This window comes from Rhinoraja longicauda, chromosome 14 (genome assembly GCF_053455715.1).
Source record: "Rhinoraja longicauda isolate Sanriku21f chromosome 14, sRhiLon1.1, whole genome shotgun sequence".
Taxonomy (NCBI): domain Eukaryota; kingdom Metazoa; phylum Chordata; class Chondrichthyes; order Rajiformes; family Arhynchobatidae; genus Rhinoraja; species Rhinoraja longicauda.
In genome coordinates this window covers 19,527,592-19,547,199 of record NC_135966.1, presented here as the reverse complement: position 1 = coordinate 19,547,199, position 19,608 = coordinate 19,527,592, and the positions used below count along the sequence as shown (strand labels likewise).

At 40.4% G+C, this 19,608-nt stretch overlaps 1 protein-coding gene across 2 annotated transcripts in view; it reads right to left on the bottom strand.

Annotated features, from left to right (window-relative positions):
* sncb (synuclein, beta) overlaps positions 1-19,608 on the bottom strand; it is a 55,599-nt gene that overhangs the window by 21,397 nt on the left and 14,594 nt on the right. For both annotated transcript variants that reach the window (XM_078411095.1, XM_078411096.1), the window contains exon 5: positions 9,679-9,780. In XM_078411095.1, the coding sequence (XP_078267221.1) occupies positions 9,679-9,780 (102 nt within the window). The remainder of the gene's footprint in view (positions 1-9,678; positions 9,781-19,608) is intronic.

Below are 19,608 nucleotides of genomic sequence, written 5' to 3'. Positions count from 1 at the left end.
AATTATAATTGCTGAAAGATTCAAGATTTTTGCAAACATCGGCTTTAACAGACTGATGATTTTCTGATAAGAAAAATATGAAGTAAAACAAAACTGCTAAATTATTGGATTGAGTTTCAATGCGTGCAGACAGCTTGAAAAACAATGTTGTAGAAGCAATTTGAAAAGAAACATCATGTGAGAAAATTTCTATAATTGGTTTCAGCATCCCAACATTTCCTTGAAAAGAATGTCTAAACCCCAGTGTTTCAATGGGTGCTTTGCACATCGGAGAAACATGATTGACTAGTTACATTAATTTTACTGCCACGATGCAAATTTGCACACAGCTGTTAATACAATATTACATTGTCCTTCAGAGAATCCTGAGGAGCTTTGCTTCTGCTTCCATGAACAGAATATTAATTATTTGCAGTGGAAGCTTTTGGATCATTTTAGTGCCGCAGTGATTTTCAATGTTCTCGTTCATCGTTAATTGCTTCAAGAATGAATGGATACTCTCTTATCAGAAATTCCATTCGTATGACTGACTGGCCTAATCGCAGGGTCCTAAAATTTACTGAAAAATTGGACGTTTTCATCAATTGACTTAGAAGAGCCGTCCTCCCCTCTTGGAAAAACAAATTGCCCTGCCAAAGAACTGAAGGCCTTCCGAATAACAGATCACAATAACCCCTTTGGTTATGGTGTGATTAACATCCTTTTGGTAAAAACTGATGATGAACAAGTAAATTATTTTTGACACTGTATAGCTAGACATTTTTAAGACATTCTAGCATCTTACAAGACCAAGACAAAATAACAATGTGACTAATGCATGACCCTCCAGCGAGATCAATTCATGCAATGTCTTGACAATTTCCTTCCTAATATGAAATTCACCATGCAATTGTCACAGTGAGCTTCAGGGGCTGTTTGGCCTACTTTTATTCCTGTGGTCTAACATTCTTATATAAATGCTAAAATGCATTGTAGTTAAGATGAACAGTCAACTGCAGGACAGATATTCCTTGACCATATATGCCACCTGGAATCAACACCTACAGTAACCATCTGCCTGCACTTGTTCGCACTTAATGTGGTGGGTCTGTGGTGTATAGGCCTCGGGTGGCTTAGTCCTAAAAACCTACTCTTGAATGCCGAACTTTTAATAGACAATAAACAATAGACAATAGGTGCAGGAGGAGGCCATTCGGCCCTTCGAGCCAGCACCGCCATTCAATGTGATCATGGCTGATCATTCTCAATCGGTACTCTGTTCCTGCCTTCTCCCCATACCCCCTGACTCCGCTATCCTTAAGAGCTCTATCTAGCTCTCTCTTGAATGCATTCAGAGAATTGGCCTCCACTGCCTTCTGAGGCAGAGAATTCCACAGATTCACAACTCTCTGACTGAAAACGTTTTTCCTCATCTCAGTTCTAAATGGCTGACCCCTTATTCTTAAACTGTGGCCCCTTGTTCTGGACTCCTCCAACATTGGGAACATGTTTCCTGCCTCTAACGTGTCCAACCCCTTAATAATCTTATACGTTTCGATAAGATCTCCTCTCATCCTTCTAAATTCCAGTGTATACAAGCCTAGTCACTCCAGTCTTTCAACATATGATAGTCCCGCCATTCCGGGAATTAACCTAGTAAGCCTATGCTGCACGCCCTCAATAGCAAGAATATCCTTCCTCAAATTTGGAGACCAAAACTGCACACAGTACTCCAGGTGCGGTCTCACTAGGGCCCTGTACAACTGCAGAAGGACCTCTTTGCTCCTATACTCAACTCCTCTTGTTATGAAGGAGTTCTTGAATGGTTTACAGGGACATTAAACACTATTAAAACTGAGGGTTGAATTATGCCTAGTCAGAAGATGAGATGTTCTTCCACTAGGGCCTTCTTATATGGGACCTCAATGAAGTGGTGTAAAAGGACTAAGACAGAGTAGGAGTGCGAGTAGGATGGAGAATTAAAATTACTGGAAGTTCAGGATTGTTTCTGTGGACGTCTTCGTTTATTATTACTGTCACATGTATCGAGGTACAGTGAAAAGCTTTTTGATGCGTGCTTTCCAGTCAAAGAAAAGGCTATACATGATTACAATCAAGCCGTCCCCAGTGTACAGGTAATGGATAAAGGGTACAACATTTCGTATTGAAGATAGTTCACAGGTCTCCAATGAGGTAGATGGAAGGCCAGGACCGCACTCTAGCTGGTGAGAGCTGAGAAGAAACTGTCCCTGAACCTGGAGATATGCGTTTTCAAACTTCTGTACCTCTTGCCTGATGGGAGAGGGGGGAGGGAGTGACTGGTTCTTGATTATGCCGTGGGGGCCTTGCCGAGGCAGCGTAAAGTGTGCATTGAGTCAATAGGCAGGAGGTTGGTTTACGTGATGGTCTAGGCAACGTCCACAGCTCTCTGCGATTTCTTGTGGTCTTGGATGAAGATGTTCCAATGCATCCCAAAGTGGTGGAATGAAAGAAAATAACGGGCAGTTGAAAATATTTGGACCCAGTAAACTGCCTTGATGTGTCTCCTCAGTACTATTTATGCACCAGAGGGTGGGGACAGATAAAGAACAATCATGGACTAGAAAAGGTGGGGTGGTGGGTGTTATGATAACCACGTTTCCAACTACTAGTGATTTTTTAAATTGTACATTGATTTGATTGACTTCAGAATCTCCAGCTGCCATGGTGCGATTTACATTCATGTCCCCAATGGTCCAGAAACTGCTGTGTAACTGTAAGCAATTAATATCCAGATAACGAGATTTCTATTATATTAGCATCTAATGAACAGATGCACTAGTAGAGGACTAAAATCAGAATACCTCTCAGTTCTTCATCTGAAAAATGCATTCACTGTTTTAAAAAGGGAGCAGACTGCCTAATACAGTATCACAACCTCTGGAACCAGGTAAAATACATTCATCTATCACACCAGTTTCATTTCACTTTGAAAAGATTCAAACCTTTCAACATTCAGTCTGACCAAAACAGGAAACTAGGATTTATATTGTTAATGAACTTAAGCAGGAGGTTACACTGGGGAATTTTACCCATCCTTAGAGATAGATCCTGCCTATTCGATTCCTGGTGTGGTTTTATGAATGTGACAAGATTTATACTCGGATTATATCATGCAAATTGCACCTAAATCCTCAGCATCACTTAATTTGGAATTATTCATCTACTTGATCTCAAATGATTAATTTATATCCTGCTCCATTGGAAATCTCCTGAGTATTCTACAAATCGTTTGTTAGCTGAAAATTCAAATCTGGCCCGTTTGTTGCACAATCAAATTCCATAGGTGAGAGGATATCATTTCTGGATAGCTGAAAAGGTACTCTAATAGGTTGGGAGACCACTTGGGAATAAATCCCAGGTGCTGTAGGCTCACTGCTTGGGGAATCAGATTACCTAACCAGCAGAATCATTTCAAGTCTCAGCAAGCATCTCAGTCACATTATATTTGCTAAAAGGATTGGATAAAACTTAATGATAACCATTGCAGTCAACAAAGAAAACAACAGGTCGGGTATCTGTGGCATGAGAAGCAAAGTTAATGGTTTAAATTTTAAGAATAAATCTTGCCGTAATATTAAGATGTTAATATAATTAAGCCCTTTATATTAAGTGAGCTCTATTAGTTATTACCATTTTAATGGTTGTAAGTACGAAGGCAGTTAATAGTATAATATGATGATATCATTGAGCAATGATCTGAGTATTGGTGGCTTCTACACTCATCATTCTATATAATTGGTCTAGTTAAAGAACATAATAAAATGCTCATAGGGAAATCATTACCATTAGTCTGCACACTGTCCACTTAGTTCCTTCCATTTTGTTTATGCTTGTAAGTCTTGCCCTTATTTTGCACCCTCTTTCTCTATTGCTCACTGATTACATGAGGACAACTATGCATAGGTGACTTTAGAGATACAGCACGGAAATAGGCCCTTCGGCCCACCAAGTCCACGCCGATCAGCGATCACAAGCACTATCCTACACACTAGGGATAACATAATCTTTTTAAACCAAAGCCAATTAACCTACAAACTTGAACCTCTTTGGAGCGTGGGAGGAAACCAGAGCTCCTGGAGAAAACCCATGGGGTCACAGGGAGAACGTGCAAACTCTACAGGCAGTACCCGTGGTCAGGATCGAACCCAGGTCTCTGGCAACAACTCTACTGCTGCGCCACCATGCACAAACGTTCAGGGATTCTCCATTAATGACTTTAGAGGAATTTGATTATGCCAGGTTAGATTTGGTATGGGTCCCACAAACTCATTCATTTCAATGGAGGTTTACAGGTGCAAGGAAGATATACATTTTTAATCTCTCATATATGCTCCATTTTAATTTATTGCAAACTTTTTGATGATTAAAAAAATATTTTACAACAGTATAACTGTTTATTCGGTTTTGATAGCAAGGGCAATGGTTTGTAGTTTGTGAGAGATTTTTTTTTCCAGCTATTGTGAGCAAGGGTTCTTCTGACCTTGTCAAATGCAAGGTGGCTATTATGTGGTAGCAATGACAGAGATGCACAACCTGTCAAGTCAAATACATATTTTAGCATAGAGTTTACTGAGTTTGAAGTCAACAAGTACCAGGACATGATTTCATTTTTCATCTACAGTAAGCCTTGTTTATAAAATCCACAATGCTTTGCCAGTTGTTTGATTTGTACAAAAACACCCAGAGAATTATGAACTAGAAATTCAATTATGGACTGCTATTTATTTCAGTAACAGCCAGGTTACATCTGTTCAAGAAATTTGCCCAGGCAATTCCCAGCTTAAGTCTGGCTTTTGCATCTAATGTAATATCCAGAACAATCATGTATTCAACTATTTCATTATAGTTTAGTTTAGTTTAGAGATACAGCACGGAAAAAGGGCCTTTGGCCCAACGAGTATGCAGCGATCCCCCCACATTAACACTATTCTACACACACTAGGGACAATTTTACACATACACCAAGCCAATTAACCTACATATCTGTACGTCTTTGGAGTGCGTGAAGAAACCGAAGATCTCGGAGAAAACCCACACGGTCACGGGGAGAACGTTCAAACTCCGTACAGACAGCACCTGTAGTCGGGATCGAACCCGGGTCTCTGGCGCTGCAAGTGCTTTAAGGCAGCACAGAATCATTTACACAGAATCAGAGAGGCATGCAGTGTGGAAACAGGCCCTTCAGCCCAACTTGCCTACACTGGCCAACATGTCCCATCTACACTGGTCCCACCTGCCTGCATTTGGCCCATATCCCACCAAACCTGTCCTATCCATGTACCTTTCTAATTTTTTCTTCAATGTTGCAACAGTCCCTGCCTCAACTACCTCCTCTAGCAGCTCATTCCACACACCCACCACTGTTTGTGAGAATGTGAATGTGAATGTTCTCCTTTTATCCTTCTGATCTCACAGATCAACTGACCACTGTGGCTTTGACATTAGTTATGATTATCATTGGTATCGGTACCAAAAACTTAAATATGCTCTCTTGTAAATAACCTAGTATAACTTCTAAAATTATCCACAAACTTGAGCTGCACTTCAGTTTAACGCCTGAACTGAAATTTGACTGGAGTAGTGAGGAAACACTGTATTTTCAGAGAGTTTGCCCTTTAGATCAATGTTCTATCAAGTGAACATTTGAGATTCCCTGGCACTACCAGGCTTTGAGCATAACATTTTCCACGTCTGCCCACATCAGGACAATAACTGAACTGCAAGGTAGTTGTCAATGGCATACCATGGACGAGTTATTTTCAAAAACTGTTTTAGATCATGTTTAATCTGACCTACTCACTGTGCTCATCCTTCTGTGTTACTGTCTCTGAGAACAATTAAAACTGTTCCCACAAATGTATTTGTTTTAAACTTATCACTTATAACACTTGTAAGTTTTAGAAATTAATCAGAAACATTAAGCAAAAGCAAAAATGAAATTAACACCCACCTGCACCACCATTTCAATCAGGTTTGGTGATCCCATTCAACTGATTGGAGCAATGTGTGATTTAAAGGATGATGTTTTAGGAAGGAGATGAGGAGAAATTTCTTTAGTTAGAGGGCGGTGAATCTGTGGAATTCATTGCCACAGAAGACTGTGGAGGCCAAGTCAGTGGATATTTTTAAGGCAGAGATAGATTCTTGATTACAGGTGTCAGAGGTTATTGGGAGAAGGCAGGAGAATGGGGTTAGGAGGAAGAGTTAGATCAGCCATGATTCAATGGCAGAGTAGACTTGATCGGCCGAATGGCCTACCACTCCTATCACTTATGACCTGATGACTTATGACAAGCCATCTCTACCACAAGATTAAGGTACTGGATGAAAATTGAAACTAGACCTATGGTTCAGGATGTTTGTGCTCTGTCTCGACACACAACGATCAGCCCAGCATGGTAGCAGGAGATTAAATGCTAGAAACAAGGAACCGCAGATGCTGGTTTACACAAAAGGACACAAAGTGCTGGAGTAACACCATGGGTCAGGTAGCATCTCTGGAAAACATGGATAGGTGACATTTTTGGTTGGGACCCTTCTTCAGAAATGCTAGTCCTACTTCTGCTAGAATTTTATTGGAATGAGAGGGGATTTGATTGAAGCAATTAAAATCCCAAGGGTTCTTGATAGACAGGGTGGATGTAAAGAGGTTTTTTCCTCTTGTGGGAGAATCTTAATCTTGAGATTATTGTTTAAAAATAAGGGATTATTTATTTAAAATGGAGGGGAGGGCAACATTTTTTTCATTTTAAAGGGTTGTAAATATTTGACACTCTCTTCCTCAAAGAAACGTGGAAGAAGGATATTGGAATATTTTTAAGGCAGTGGTAAGCAGATATCAGATTGGCACAGGGGTGAAAGATTACTAATAGATGAAAATCAGCCTATTGTCAAATTACATGGTAGACTCAAGGAGCTGAATAATATAGTTCTGCTCCTAATTCATCAGTTCATTTGTTGTAAATGCCAGCATCTCTTCAGAACCGTGAACCTGGAGATCTGTATATTCCCACTCTTTATATAGATCTTACTTCTATTTGATTTGTACATTGTTTTTGAAAAAAAGAAAAGAAATATTTCTTGCACATTGTGTGCATGCGAATATGCAATTAAGTCCAAAGTATTTTATGTACGGTGCAATGCAGCATGAAAACTCATGATTGTCAGATTATCGGGATGGATGTACAGGGGATGGTGACAAAACACAAGACCCCATCTTGAGACTGTCTCCTGCAGAGCCTCTCAGGTAGGTATGGCAGCATCTCTGGAGATCGTGGATAGGTGACCTTTTGGGTTGGGACCCTTTTTCAAACTGATTGTGGGGTAGAGAGGAGGAAAGAAAGTGGGAAGAGAGGAGGGGCAGGACAAAGCCTGGCGAGTAATAAATTGATATTGTGGGGGGGGGGGGGGGGGGGGGGTGATTGGCAGATGGTGAACAAAGACCAGAGATGAAAAGACAGGTGTGAGCACAAAATGATTGAAGAGTTGTGAATTGTAAAGATAGCAGACGAATGTAGACAGGAGGGGGAGGGGAGACATAGGTGCAAGTCCAAGTGGAGCACCGGAGAGAGAGGGGACATTTAGTGACACTTCCCACAAAGCTCCTGATGGCTGCATAGCCAAGATTACAATTGCCCTCTCCACCATGATCAGGTGAATGTATGGTGTGATGCACCAAGGAAAGGGGGGATAGCTTTTGCCTACAAGAGCCCTCCCTCAACAATGTGGCAAATGAAACAGGACCAGTACAACAGACTGCATCAGAATACATGTGCATGGCAGCCATAATGGGGATGTACTATTGGCTGTCACTTATCATACAGATGCTCAAGATGCAATAAACCAATAGTTCAATAGTGCTTTATTTGTATCTGTGCCTGATGAAGCACTTTGTACTCACATGTGCATCCGAAGGCAATTAGGTGAGCAAAATGTTCCCCAGGATTCAGGGTATCTCACAATATGTGCAAAGTTACATGTCTGCCGTGTTGTTACTGCACTGTCACTGGAGCCAAAAGCATCCATGGCTTCCCATATGTACCGTTGTGGAGACAATCGGAAGAAATGTCTTATATCAGTAACCGTCGTTGGAATGATACGAAGGCTAAAGATGCTGGGGCATCCAGGACCTCCATAGGCAGTGGTCCGTGCAAGTATGCATGCCTGGAGTTTGCACGCATCCAGTGGCAGGTCTCACTGAACAATGGCATCTGAAAATCTTACCGCAAGAAGATGCAGGGTGGCACAGTGGTGCAGTTTATCAGGCTGCTACCTCACAGAGTGAGAGACCCAGATTTGATCCTGACCCCGAGTGCTATCTGTGTAGAGCTTGCACATTCTCCATGTGACCGCGTCGATTCGGGTCAATCTTTTAGGAAAGTATTTTATGTTTGGTGCAATGCAACATAAAAACTCATGATTGTCAGATGATGAGGATGGATGTACAGGGGACAGTGACAAAATCACAAAGACGTGTGGGTTTGTGAGTTAATTGGCATTGCAATATTGCACAATAGTGGGTAGGGAGTGGATGAGAAAGTGGATGAGAAAGTGTAATAACATAGAACTAATGTGAATGGATGATCGATGGTTGGCATGGATGCATTGGGTGGAAGGGCCTGTTTCCATGCTATATCTCCAAACTAAACTCTTGAGGGAAATACCCTCCTGGCTAGCTATCTATTTTGGCCTCCTTTCTGAAGAAGCCTTGTCTTTGTCTTCTGGTCTCCTGCTCCTAGGTGTGCTGGAGGCAGAGTGGGAACTTTACTAAGTATCTTGAATTTAAATTTACAGAAAATCACTCCAAAACCTCCAGCAACAGTCTTCACACTGCTCAATAGCCCAGGAAACCCACAAGTAAATAATGATGTGTTTCAGCAGAACAGATCCAGGAAATGTCATTGTACTTCAGAGCTTCTTTCTGGTTTATTGTTTGCATAGTATTTTCAGATATGTGAATCAATTTTACAAGGCTGTTATCAATTGATTATGATGGAGGGATTATCTTTAGATTAGCCCAGTGTAGTCCTAATGCTTCATACAAAGAACATGTATGAAAACACACACATTTTTTGTTTGCTTTATCTACTTCATACACTGAGGGATTCATATAACAATTAATTTCAATCATGTAAATGTAAAAAGTCTCAGCCAATTGAATGTCTTCAGTTACTTCCAATAATATTGCATCCTGTATAAACAGTATTCCAATAAAAGCACCCTTTGCTTTTAAATAACTTTATAACTGGTTTCAAACGTGTATATCAAGTAGCCATAAATCTATTCAAACAGCTCAATGATTCACATCTTTATTCAGTCCATTTATTACTCAGATTCGGAATAATATTTCTGTTGAGCATAAAAGTACTCCATGAGGAGTTCTCCATCATTTACCTTACGATGCATATTTTTGAAGCCTTCTTGCAAGTCATGCTATTAGATTAACAGCTTTTTGTCTGATCAATCACTGTCAATGGGCTGTTGGCTAAAGGTATGCAGCAAAGCAGTATTATGGAATGAAATCAAGTTTACACCTTATTTATTTCACCACATATAATGAAAAGGTGCCCAAAGACTTCAATTCAGGGTGTCATAACACAATCATTTCACCAGCATGTTTACATCTGTTATCAGCAGCTAAGTATGTGATTATTTTACCTGCGGGGCGTCTTCATATGCTTCAGGTTCAATTTCGCCTTCTGGTTCCATTGTACTTCCCTCAAAAATTTCTTCCACAGCTTCTTGCCCGAGTTCTTCAGGCTGTCGCAAAGCAAAATACATTCATTCATAGGTTTATACTTTAACTAATGTGAGGATGCAATTAAAATGGCCATTTTAAATGTGCACATGCAAAGGATATCATCATCTTTTATTTTCAGATGGCAGTTCAGAAGGATCCACATGGAAGCGTTGGTGGGAGTAATTGTAGTGAAAATATAAAATTACACATTGGGTCAACAATTTAAAACAAGAAGTATTACTTAAAATCTATAGCGGTGAACTATGGTGATTGAAATTCTCCATGAATCTATTTTGAATCTGTTACAATTTCTTATCAAGATAGAAAATAGGTTACATATTTCTTGCTAAAAGTTTGACGATTATTAGGTTTGGTTTATTAATCATTGTTAATTCATTTTTTAGGTTGCTACAGGGAAAAACGTTATTGTGCACTCCTGATTGCCTTTGATCATGTGTGGCTGACTCACTGTCTTCAGCAGCTTGTAGACATCCTGATATTCCCAACAGTCCCGATGGGGGGAGAGTTCCAAAATAAAGGGCTGTATTGCCACGTACTGCTACTCATGTTATTCTTGCTGGCAGGGACTGCAGATTGAGGAGATGCTGTTGGAGTTGCCTTGGCAAGTAACTACAATCTATCTTGTAGATGGTACCAATGAAGGAGACAATGGGTAACTAGGTTGCCAACCAAGCAAATAGTTTGGCCTAAATGGTGTCCAGCTTGTTGACCATTGTTGCAGCTAAACCTATCCAGACATGCACAGACTATTCCATCTCGGTCCTTACTTGCGTATTGTACATAATGGGGTGCCATGAAGTGAGTCATTTGTGCAACCAAAGGTTGCCAAAGGTCTATCATCTCAGCCCCTGGACATCATTGGAAGAATTCCTTGGGCAGTGTGTTAGGCCTAACCTTCTTCAGTTGCTTCTTCAATAATCTTCCTCTCATTATATGGTCAGAATTGGGGCATTCACAGATATTTGTATAATGTTCAATTCCACCTGTGACTCTTCGGCTAAAGAATCAGAACATTAATTCTGATTAATTAATGTTAATCGTTATTTTATCAGAATTAATGAGTCCTGGACAGGTAGGTAATTCTACAGAACTTGAATTAACTGTCTAGGTCTGGTTAATTCTTAGACAGTTGTAGCTCTCTAGATGTAGTAAGACCTAGACTGGATTCAAGATCCATAAAAGAGCTGGGCAGTGACCATTTCCAACAAGAGAAAATCTGACCAGTTGACATTCAATGCCATTACCACTGCCATGTGTCCCAGCATTAACATCCTGGGGTTCAGCATTGACAAGACAATCAATTTTGCATAAATTATATCGCAACAAGAGCAGGGTTAGCATTTCAATGCCCATTGACTTCAATTTCACCAGCTTGCTTTGATCATCAATTGCTGCCTCGATGTCAAGTGCTCACTCTTACCTGACTTGTGGAAATCTGATCTTTGGTTTATGTGTGGGCCAGGAGTGTGATGTTTACACTAGTCCCACCTGTCTGCGTTTGGACAATATCCCTCTAAACCTGCTCTATCCATGTACCCACCTAATTGTTTCTTAAACATTGCGATAGTCCCTGCCTCAACTTCCTCCTCTGGCAGCCCGTTCTAAAAACCTACCAGCCTTTGTGTGAAAAAGTTATCCCTTGGATTCCTACTAAATCTTTTCCTCTTCACCTTAAACCTTTGTCCTCTGATTCTCAATAGCCCTATTCTGGGCAAGAGACTCTGCGTGTCTACCCGATCTATTCTTCTCATGATTTTATACACTTCTATAAGATCACCCCTCTTCCTCCTGCGCTCCAAGAAATAGAGTTGCAGCCTGCTCAACCTCTCCCTATAGCTCGAGTCCTGGCAACATCCTCATAAATCTTCTCTCTACTTTTTCCAACTTGATGATCTGTTATGATCAGTAAGTGCCACTTGCTAGCACTGTCAATTACATCATATTATCGATGGTAAGAATTTATTGGTAATTATTCTTCTTGAAAATATTTATCATTAATCATTCAGCTTTTTTCCCTCTGCTTACTTGATAATAAATCTTTACAGCAGGTGAAAGCTTATCATGTCTGGTCCCAATAAAGTTTGATATTTAAGTAAATCCTTTACAATCGTGATTAACTTTTAAAATGTAAAAACATTTACCAATATTTTTGCAGACCTTCTGTTAAATATATCAATCAGGACTATGCTTTAATCTTGCTCTATATTGTAGTTTACAAATAAAAATCTCTTTATAATAAGTTGCACACATAGATTCAGCCCTGATTAAAAATAAGCAGAGAGCTTAATATTGAGCAATCTAGTCAGAACTCATTATGGTGTATGCTACAGATACTAAATCCAACATATGCAGATGTTAGTTCCCTTAAATAACTGCCATAACTGCAAAAGGCTTCACTTTATTTTCCTGTCAGATCACATTGTCGATCTCTAAATGCTTAGATTCTCATTGCTCGCAAATTGAAAATCTGAGAAGTATTTCCTTCAGATCGCTAGCCTTAAGAAAAACATCTGAGTTTATAGCAGGAAATACTATCACACTTGAATATACTAAATTTGGCTCCTTTTTCATTTCCTGATGTGATAGAGTGATTGCGTTAACAGTTTAAATTTAATGTCGTGGTCTTAAATGTGCAAATATGCTCGCATGAGTCATAGAAGGTTTTCAGTGATTTGTGATTCATGTGAGAAAAGGTGACAATCTTTGGTCCAATTTAATTCTAGGGAGGTTAAATAAGAATATGGTATTGATTCATTTGTGTCGGAATCAAGTAACTTCCATATGAGAATTTATATTTCAAAGATATCTTCATCGGTTTTATTGATAAGAAGGGTTTAAAGTAATGATACAGTCTGAAGAAGGGTCTCGACCAGAAACGTCACCCATTCCTTCTCTCCAGAGATGCTGCCTGTCCCACTGAGTTACTCCAGCTTTTTGTGTCTATCTTCGGTTTAAACCAGCATCTGAAGTTCCTTCCTACATGTTTACATACCTTGCTTATTTAATCCATTTACTATGATTGTGTCCGCCACTTTATTACCAGTAAACTGTACAAGACTATACTGGTTTACTTTCACCCCTGAGCTGATGAGATACATTTTAAATGCAGTCATTATTGTGATGTCGGAAACAAAGCAGCCAATTTGCACACGAGTTTCTACAAAAATATGGTGATAATGATTAGATTGTTCTGATTAGCTCATGCTGATTGAAGTGTAAGGGCAAGCAGCCTGTTTTGCTTTAATAAAGTGTCACAAGATATCTTATTTCTCTCTGAGGAAGCAGACATTGCTCCGGTTTATTATTTCATCTGAAGGGCAGATTCTCTGTGTGTATAACACTTACTTAGTGTAACTCTAAAGTTTATTGTCAAGCCTTTGAGTGGGACTTAACCCCACAGATTCCAATGTCAAAGAAAACTAAGGTACTGTGCCTAAATGACTACCGTCCAATGGCTTTGACATTCACCATTGTGATGTGCTTCAGAGACTGGTGATGGTACACATTAACTCCAGCTTCCCAGCCGGCCTTGATTCACTGCCATTTGCTTACAGTCACAACAGGTCCACAGCAGGCACCATCACCCTGGCCCTAAGCGTATCTCTGGGACACCTAGATAACAGGGACTCCCACATTAGACTGCTCTTTATCAACCATTGCTCTGCATTGAACACCATATTCCCACCCAAACTCATATGCGAACTCCTGGACCTCAGAATCAGCACCCCCCCACTATGACACTGGATCATTCACTCTCTGACCCACAGACCACAGTCAGTGAGGACTGGTGACAACACATCCTCCGTAATAATTTTCAGCACTGGTGCCTCACAAAGATGCATTTTCAGTCCCCTACAATACTTCCCATACAATCGCAACTGTATAGCTGTATGTCTAAATTTGCCGCTATCTCCATTTCCATTACCTTCGCCACCTCCTCAAAAAATTTGATCAAGCTCGTAAGACATGAACGGAAAATATACAAAGCTATGCTGAATGCCTTTAATCAATCCATTTCCTTCCAAATTGGAGTAAATCCTATCGCAAAGAATCCTCTCCAGTAGCTTCCCCACCACTGACGTAAAGCTCACCGGCCTATAATTCACTGGATTCTATCCACTTCCCTTCTTAAACAAAAGAACAACATTGGCTGCATTCCAGTCCTCTGGGACCTTACCTGTTTATGTTCTTTTGTTTATGTTCTCACTCTTTAACTGCTCCTATTTATTCATTGATCTGATATCAATGAATCTCCATGTTCACTACGTATTTGGTCCTCTCAGAAATATCAATCCTCCTCCGCCTTCCCTGCACCATAACAAGCTTCTTTTGTCTCCGAAGATAGACACAAAAAGCTGGAGTAAATCAGCGGGACAGGCAGTATCTCTGGAGAGGAGGAATGGGTGACGTTTCGGGTCGAGTCTGAAGAAGAGTCTCGAACCAAAATGTCACCCATTCCTTCTCTCTAGAAATGCTGCCTGTCCGGCTGAGTTAGTTCAGCTTTTTGCGTCTATCTTCGGTTTAAACCAGCATCTGAAGTTCCTTCCTACACATTTATTTTGTCTCCTTCCTGGTTCTGACGAAGGGTCTTCAACTGAAATGTTAACTTTGTTTCTTTTCCCACAGATGCGGCCTGACATGCTGAGCACTTTTAAGTTTATAATTCAAAAGTGTAACGTGCCTTAATCTAACATAAAGTTGGCTTTGGAATTAGTGACTGTGCTTCTGTGCTAACTTTAGCCTAAAGTACCACTCAGGAGCAGAATTCCACAAACTCCAGCAGCAGAGTGCAGATAGGAAATCAGCAAGGCATTTTTAACGGCCTGGAAAGGTATATGTCCTTCAAGTAATACTAGAGAAGGCTGCCAACCTTGAGTGAAGATCTGCCTTTGTGTTTGTCTCAACCATTTACAAAGCAATTACTACGTTATCCTGAGAGTTATGTGAATCGTCCATCAGATGCCAAGTGATGTCATTGTTCCTGTACCTGCTGCCTCCATTGGTGAACAAGTCGTACATTGAAGAATCTAAATTCAAAATCAGTGCTGTGCGCATCAAAAGGTAGACACAAAATGCTGGAGTAACTCAGCGTGTCAGGCAGCATCTCTGACCCGCTGAGTTACTCCAGCATTTTGTGTCTACCTTCGATTTAAACCAGCATCTGCAGTTCCTTCCTACACACTGTGCACATCAGATTCTAGTTTAGTTTTAGTTCAGGAATACAGCACAGCAACAGGCACTTTGGCCCACCGAGTCCACACTGACAGCAGAGCCCTTTGGCCCACCGAGTCCACACTGACAGCAGAGCCCTTTGGCCCACCGAGTCCACACTGACATCAGAGATCCATATACACTAGCACCATCCTACACACTAGGGACAATTTACAATCTTTACCAAAGCCAATTAACCTACAAACCTGTACGTCTTTGGAGTGTGGGAGGAAACTGGAGCACCCGGGGAAAACCCTCGCAAGTCACGGGGAGAACGTACAAACTCCGTACATACAGACTCCATATGGTCAAGATCGAACCTGGGTCTCTGGCATTGTAAGGTAGCAACTCAAGCACTGTGCCACTGTACTCGCCTTACCCATCATAGCTAGCACTTTGTTTTCAGGTAATATTCTATTTGTTAGATTATGAAGACGATGCGTTTGAATGGGATTTTTAAATCTTATGATATAATCGACCCAAAATGTTAACTGTCAATTTCTCTCCACTGATGCTGCCTGGCCTGCTGAGTTCCTCCAACAGTTTGTTTTTCCAGCATCTGCAGTCTCTTGTGTCTCCCCTTATGATATTTTGAAATTAAAACCACATATGCAATAATATGCTTACATCTGTGTTATTTTCTGTGAACTATTTCTCAAATTAAGAATTATATTGTAAATCAAAAAACGGAAAGAAAAAAATGCTGGCATTCAGCAAATCAGGCAGCATCTGTGGAAAAAAAACAGATTTAATGTTTCAGGTCAAAGACCCTTCATCAGAACTGCCTTTGCATTATTTTATTTCTTTCCACAGATGCTCCCTGCTCTGCTGAGTCTTTCTGACACTTTCTGTCTAAGAATTACATTGGTAGTTAAACAATAACATTATACACTGTATAACTAGAATACTGATATATAACATTAAATACTGACATTTAACATTATGATATATTTGTACATTAATAAATGTTAATGAAATGCAACATATAAAAAACATTCTTTACTTTATTCTTATTTTGATTTCTTAAGATTGTAAACGCTTGATGCAAAACAAATGCTTGTGTTGGAAAATTTATAAGGAAGCTTAATACTCAAAGGGTCAGTGCAGGTTTGTTTCTCTGGAACTTACATTGACGTGATGGAGAAGCAATATGAGGTGATTAACAGGAGCAGATGGTGCTAATCATTTGTGGCGCATTTAAAATCATCCCTGTTTTCTTTGGAATGGTGATTCCAATCCAGAACCACTCACAGAATGGTATTAAGCATATAAGGAAAAACATTTCCAGGGTCTTTATCTAGCTAAAAGTGAGAACTAGCCTCCGGCATGAAGTCTATTTAATTGAGCTGGTTGAGCACTTAGTGCTGATATTCCCTGAGACACATTCTCTGCTAACTTTTGAAGAAATTATTCTCCAGGGCATCAATGGCATGAAGGCCAAAGTAATTGCTTTTAAAACAATAAATGCAAAACTGTTTTGATGACAATTTGTTAAATAAATTATATCTTAGCTCACAATACAGCAGTGGTAGATTAGGTACCTAGAGATTATGGTCCAGAAATCTGGACGCAGAACATTTTTTTAGCATTAAGTATGTAAAAATCATTTATTTTTCCCTGGAGTGGAATGTGAATTTAATAATTTTGAGGTTGATTACGCCACTCTGCAAATTCAACTGGTACCTCCAATTGCAAATTGTACATGTACTGACACTCTTTGTTTTCCACATCATAACGTCACCTCATGGGCAAAGTTCTCCTTTGAGGTGTCACCATGGAGATTAGCTCAACGTGTTCTGAGGTGAGTCTGTCTTGAGCACTCTCAGGACAACTAAGTACTGGTTAATCTAAAGCACTGTGATTTTTAAGCTGGCCTCACCTGAGGCCCAGGAAATCGTGACAGGGATGTTTAAAAAAAAGATGCGTATCTACATTTCCCTGCACATCCGCAGTCTGCCCACCATCACAGATCTTGAGCCTTGGTCAATCTCTCCCTGCTTTCCCATCTACTGATCTCTTGATCTGTTCAACATTTAGCAATTTTAAGGTCCCAACAAATCACAATCTCTAACCTCTTTTGGCATCACCTCCAGATCTCCTAAAATCCTAATCTATTACTCTTCCAGGCACAAATCCTCAAATGTGGATAATGAAAAGGCAATCTACATATGTGGGCTAATGAATAAGCACGATCAAATGCTAAGTACATTGGGAAGCCAACGTTTACTGTCTCAGAGAAGAGAAGAAATTGGCAGTAAATTGGTACAGAGCTCTGCTCAGAGCTTGGAGCCCATCCTTTCAAGATCACTCGTGGAGTGAATGATATTGTAGCATCTGATGGGCAGTTTTATGATTTGCACTGCAGCACTTGCAGCGGCTACCCATCACCTGAGGGCTACAGTGAAGGCTCGGAGTGCGGCCATGCGAGGTCTTGTTGCTGCATGCCAGTTCACATTGCTGATGTTGTGTTCAAACGTTCACATGTCAGTTTGTCCTCCAAAGGATTACTCGGATGACTGAGGCACTGTCCTGAAGAATGGTAGAGGCTTCCTAGAGCAGAAATGTGTTGACCTTTATCAGGTTGATAGTGTTCAGGCTTCCAATGGGCCATTCCGACAACATCCTTGCCTATCAACTGGTCAGGATTGCTGCTGTTCTGCTGTGATAATGCAGTCTATGGCAGGGGCATCTGGGCCAATTTGGCTTAAGACACCATCCAAGACTTAGAAAAAAAGAACTGCAGATGCTGGTTAATACACAAAGTGCTGGAGTAACTCAGTCGGTGAGGCAGCATCCTTGGAGAACATGGACAGGTGACTTTTTGGATCAAGACCTTTCTTCAGACTGAATGAGGGAAGAAATCTGGAAAAGGGGAGAGGCAGGACAAAGCATGGCAGGTAATCGGTCAACATAATCAGTTAGCAGATGGTTGGAACTAAGGGCAGAGATTTAAAAAAAGGAAAGGAGGTGTGAGACAGACTTGACGAGTTGTAGATGTAAAGGCAGAGGAAACTGGCGGGGGACAGGATGGAGGGGGGCAGGAAGGTGGTGGTAAGTGGAGAAAAAAAATGGAGACCAGGTGGGGCAGAGGGAAGGGGAGAGGAAGAGAGTTTGGGGGAGGGACTTCATCCGCTGAAAGTTTGCCATCTTCCGCTAACTATGTCGTAGCCACTGAGATAACATTGCAATGGAAATGCAAATATGGTCATTAAGAGAATACTCCAGGGTAATACATGAATACATTGACTTTATGACAATAATCACTGATCTATGTGCAAAACTGTATTTCGCTATACCTTTGGTACATGTGACAATAGAAGAACCATTGGAAAGAACAATTTTGTTTGAAATAATTTTGTTTATAAGTTTTATTTGGTATGTTTATTTTGTAGAGGCATTTATTTTTGGATTCTGGCCAAGCAGAAGCTGTGATGTTTAGCGGCAGTGAAAAGGTATAAAAATATAGTGAATGAGGAAATTAGTTTTGCAGTTTTGATATGACACTTGGTTAAATTTATCACAGGCATCCAGACTGAAAAAGAACAATCTAGATTGCCTCTGCTTTTCTTTTTAATACACCAATACATTGAGATGCTAGTGGAAAGGACACTCTTCATAGAGACAATAAAATGAGGTTACGATCAGCTTGCAGGGCTGTGAGGCCTACTTCTGCTCTGAATTCTTATGTCCTTATGGACGTGATTTGTAAAATGCTACAGGCATCATGAATTCTGACTTTGGTTCTGCAGCCCATCTATAGCTGGAGTTGTGCAAGTGGAGGTATCTTGGCTGTTTCAACTAGTGGTGATAGAAGAAAACTTCTAATATGGTGACAAGGTACTCCTGCCCTGTGCCTTGTCAAAAGTGGGAATACTCACCACTGAACACAGTGTTTAGCTCCAGTCACAACTCTTTGGATAATGGAATAGTTCATAATGGCATCTAGCAAAACCTGGACCAATATTCAAGCAACAGCTTATTTGTGGGAAGTGACTTGTGTGCTGCAGAAGTGCCAAGAAATTACCATCTCAGCTGAGAGAGGCTGATCACTTCTCCTCCACATTCAATGATATTACCAGAGGTGAATACATCGAACACCATAAAACAGAAATATAATTAGTCCAGACTTTGAAATATTGCGGCTAAAAGACCATGTCAGGAGCTCAGAAAACAACTTGCCTCTAAACCTCCCAAAAAATATTTCCACCATTTACAATGCACAACTTTAATATATGAGAGCAATGTGGAGAAACTAGGTCTGTTCTCCCTGGAGCATAGAAGGTTAAGAGGGGGCATGATCAAGGAATATAAAAGTGTAGACCAGGTAGGTAACAGGAAATATTTTGTCCATGTCAGAGATAGATTAGAGAAAGGGTATAGATTTAGAGAAAGGGAGATAAGATTGAGAGGGGCTGGTAGGGTATCCTTCTTCACCCAGAGATTGACAAGTAACCGAAATGCACTGTCTAGAGGTTGGATCTGGTTACTGACATTATAAGAAAAGATGCTGTCTGATCTGCTGAGAGTTTCATTTTCTATCTTTATTGAAAGAACAATTCTTACTAGCGTCCGATGTGGGAGAACATCAGTATGTGAAAATGATCGGACATAGAAAA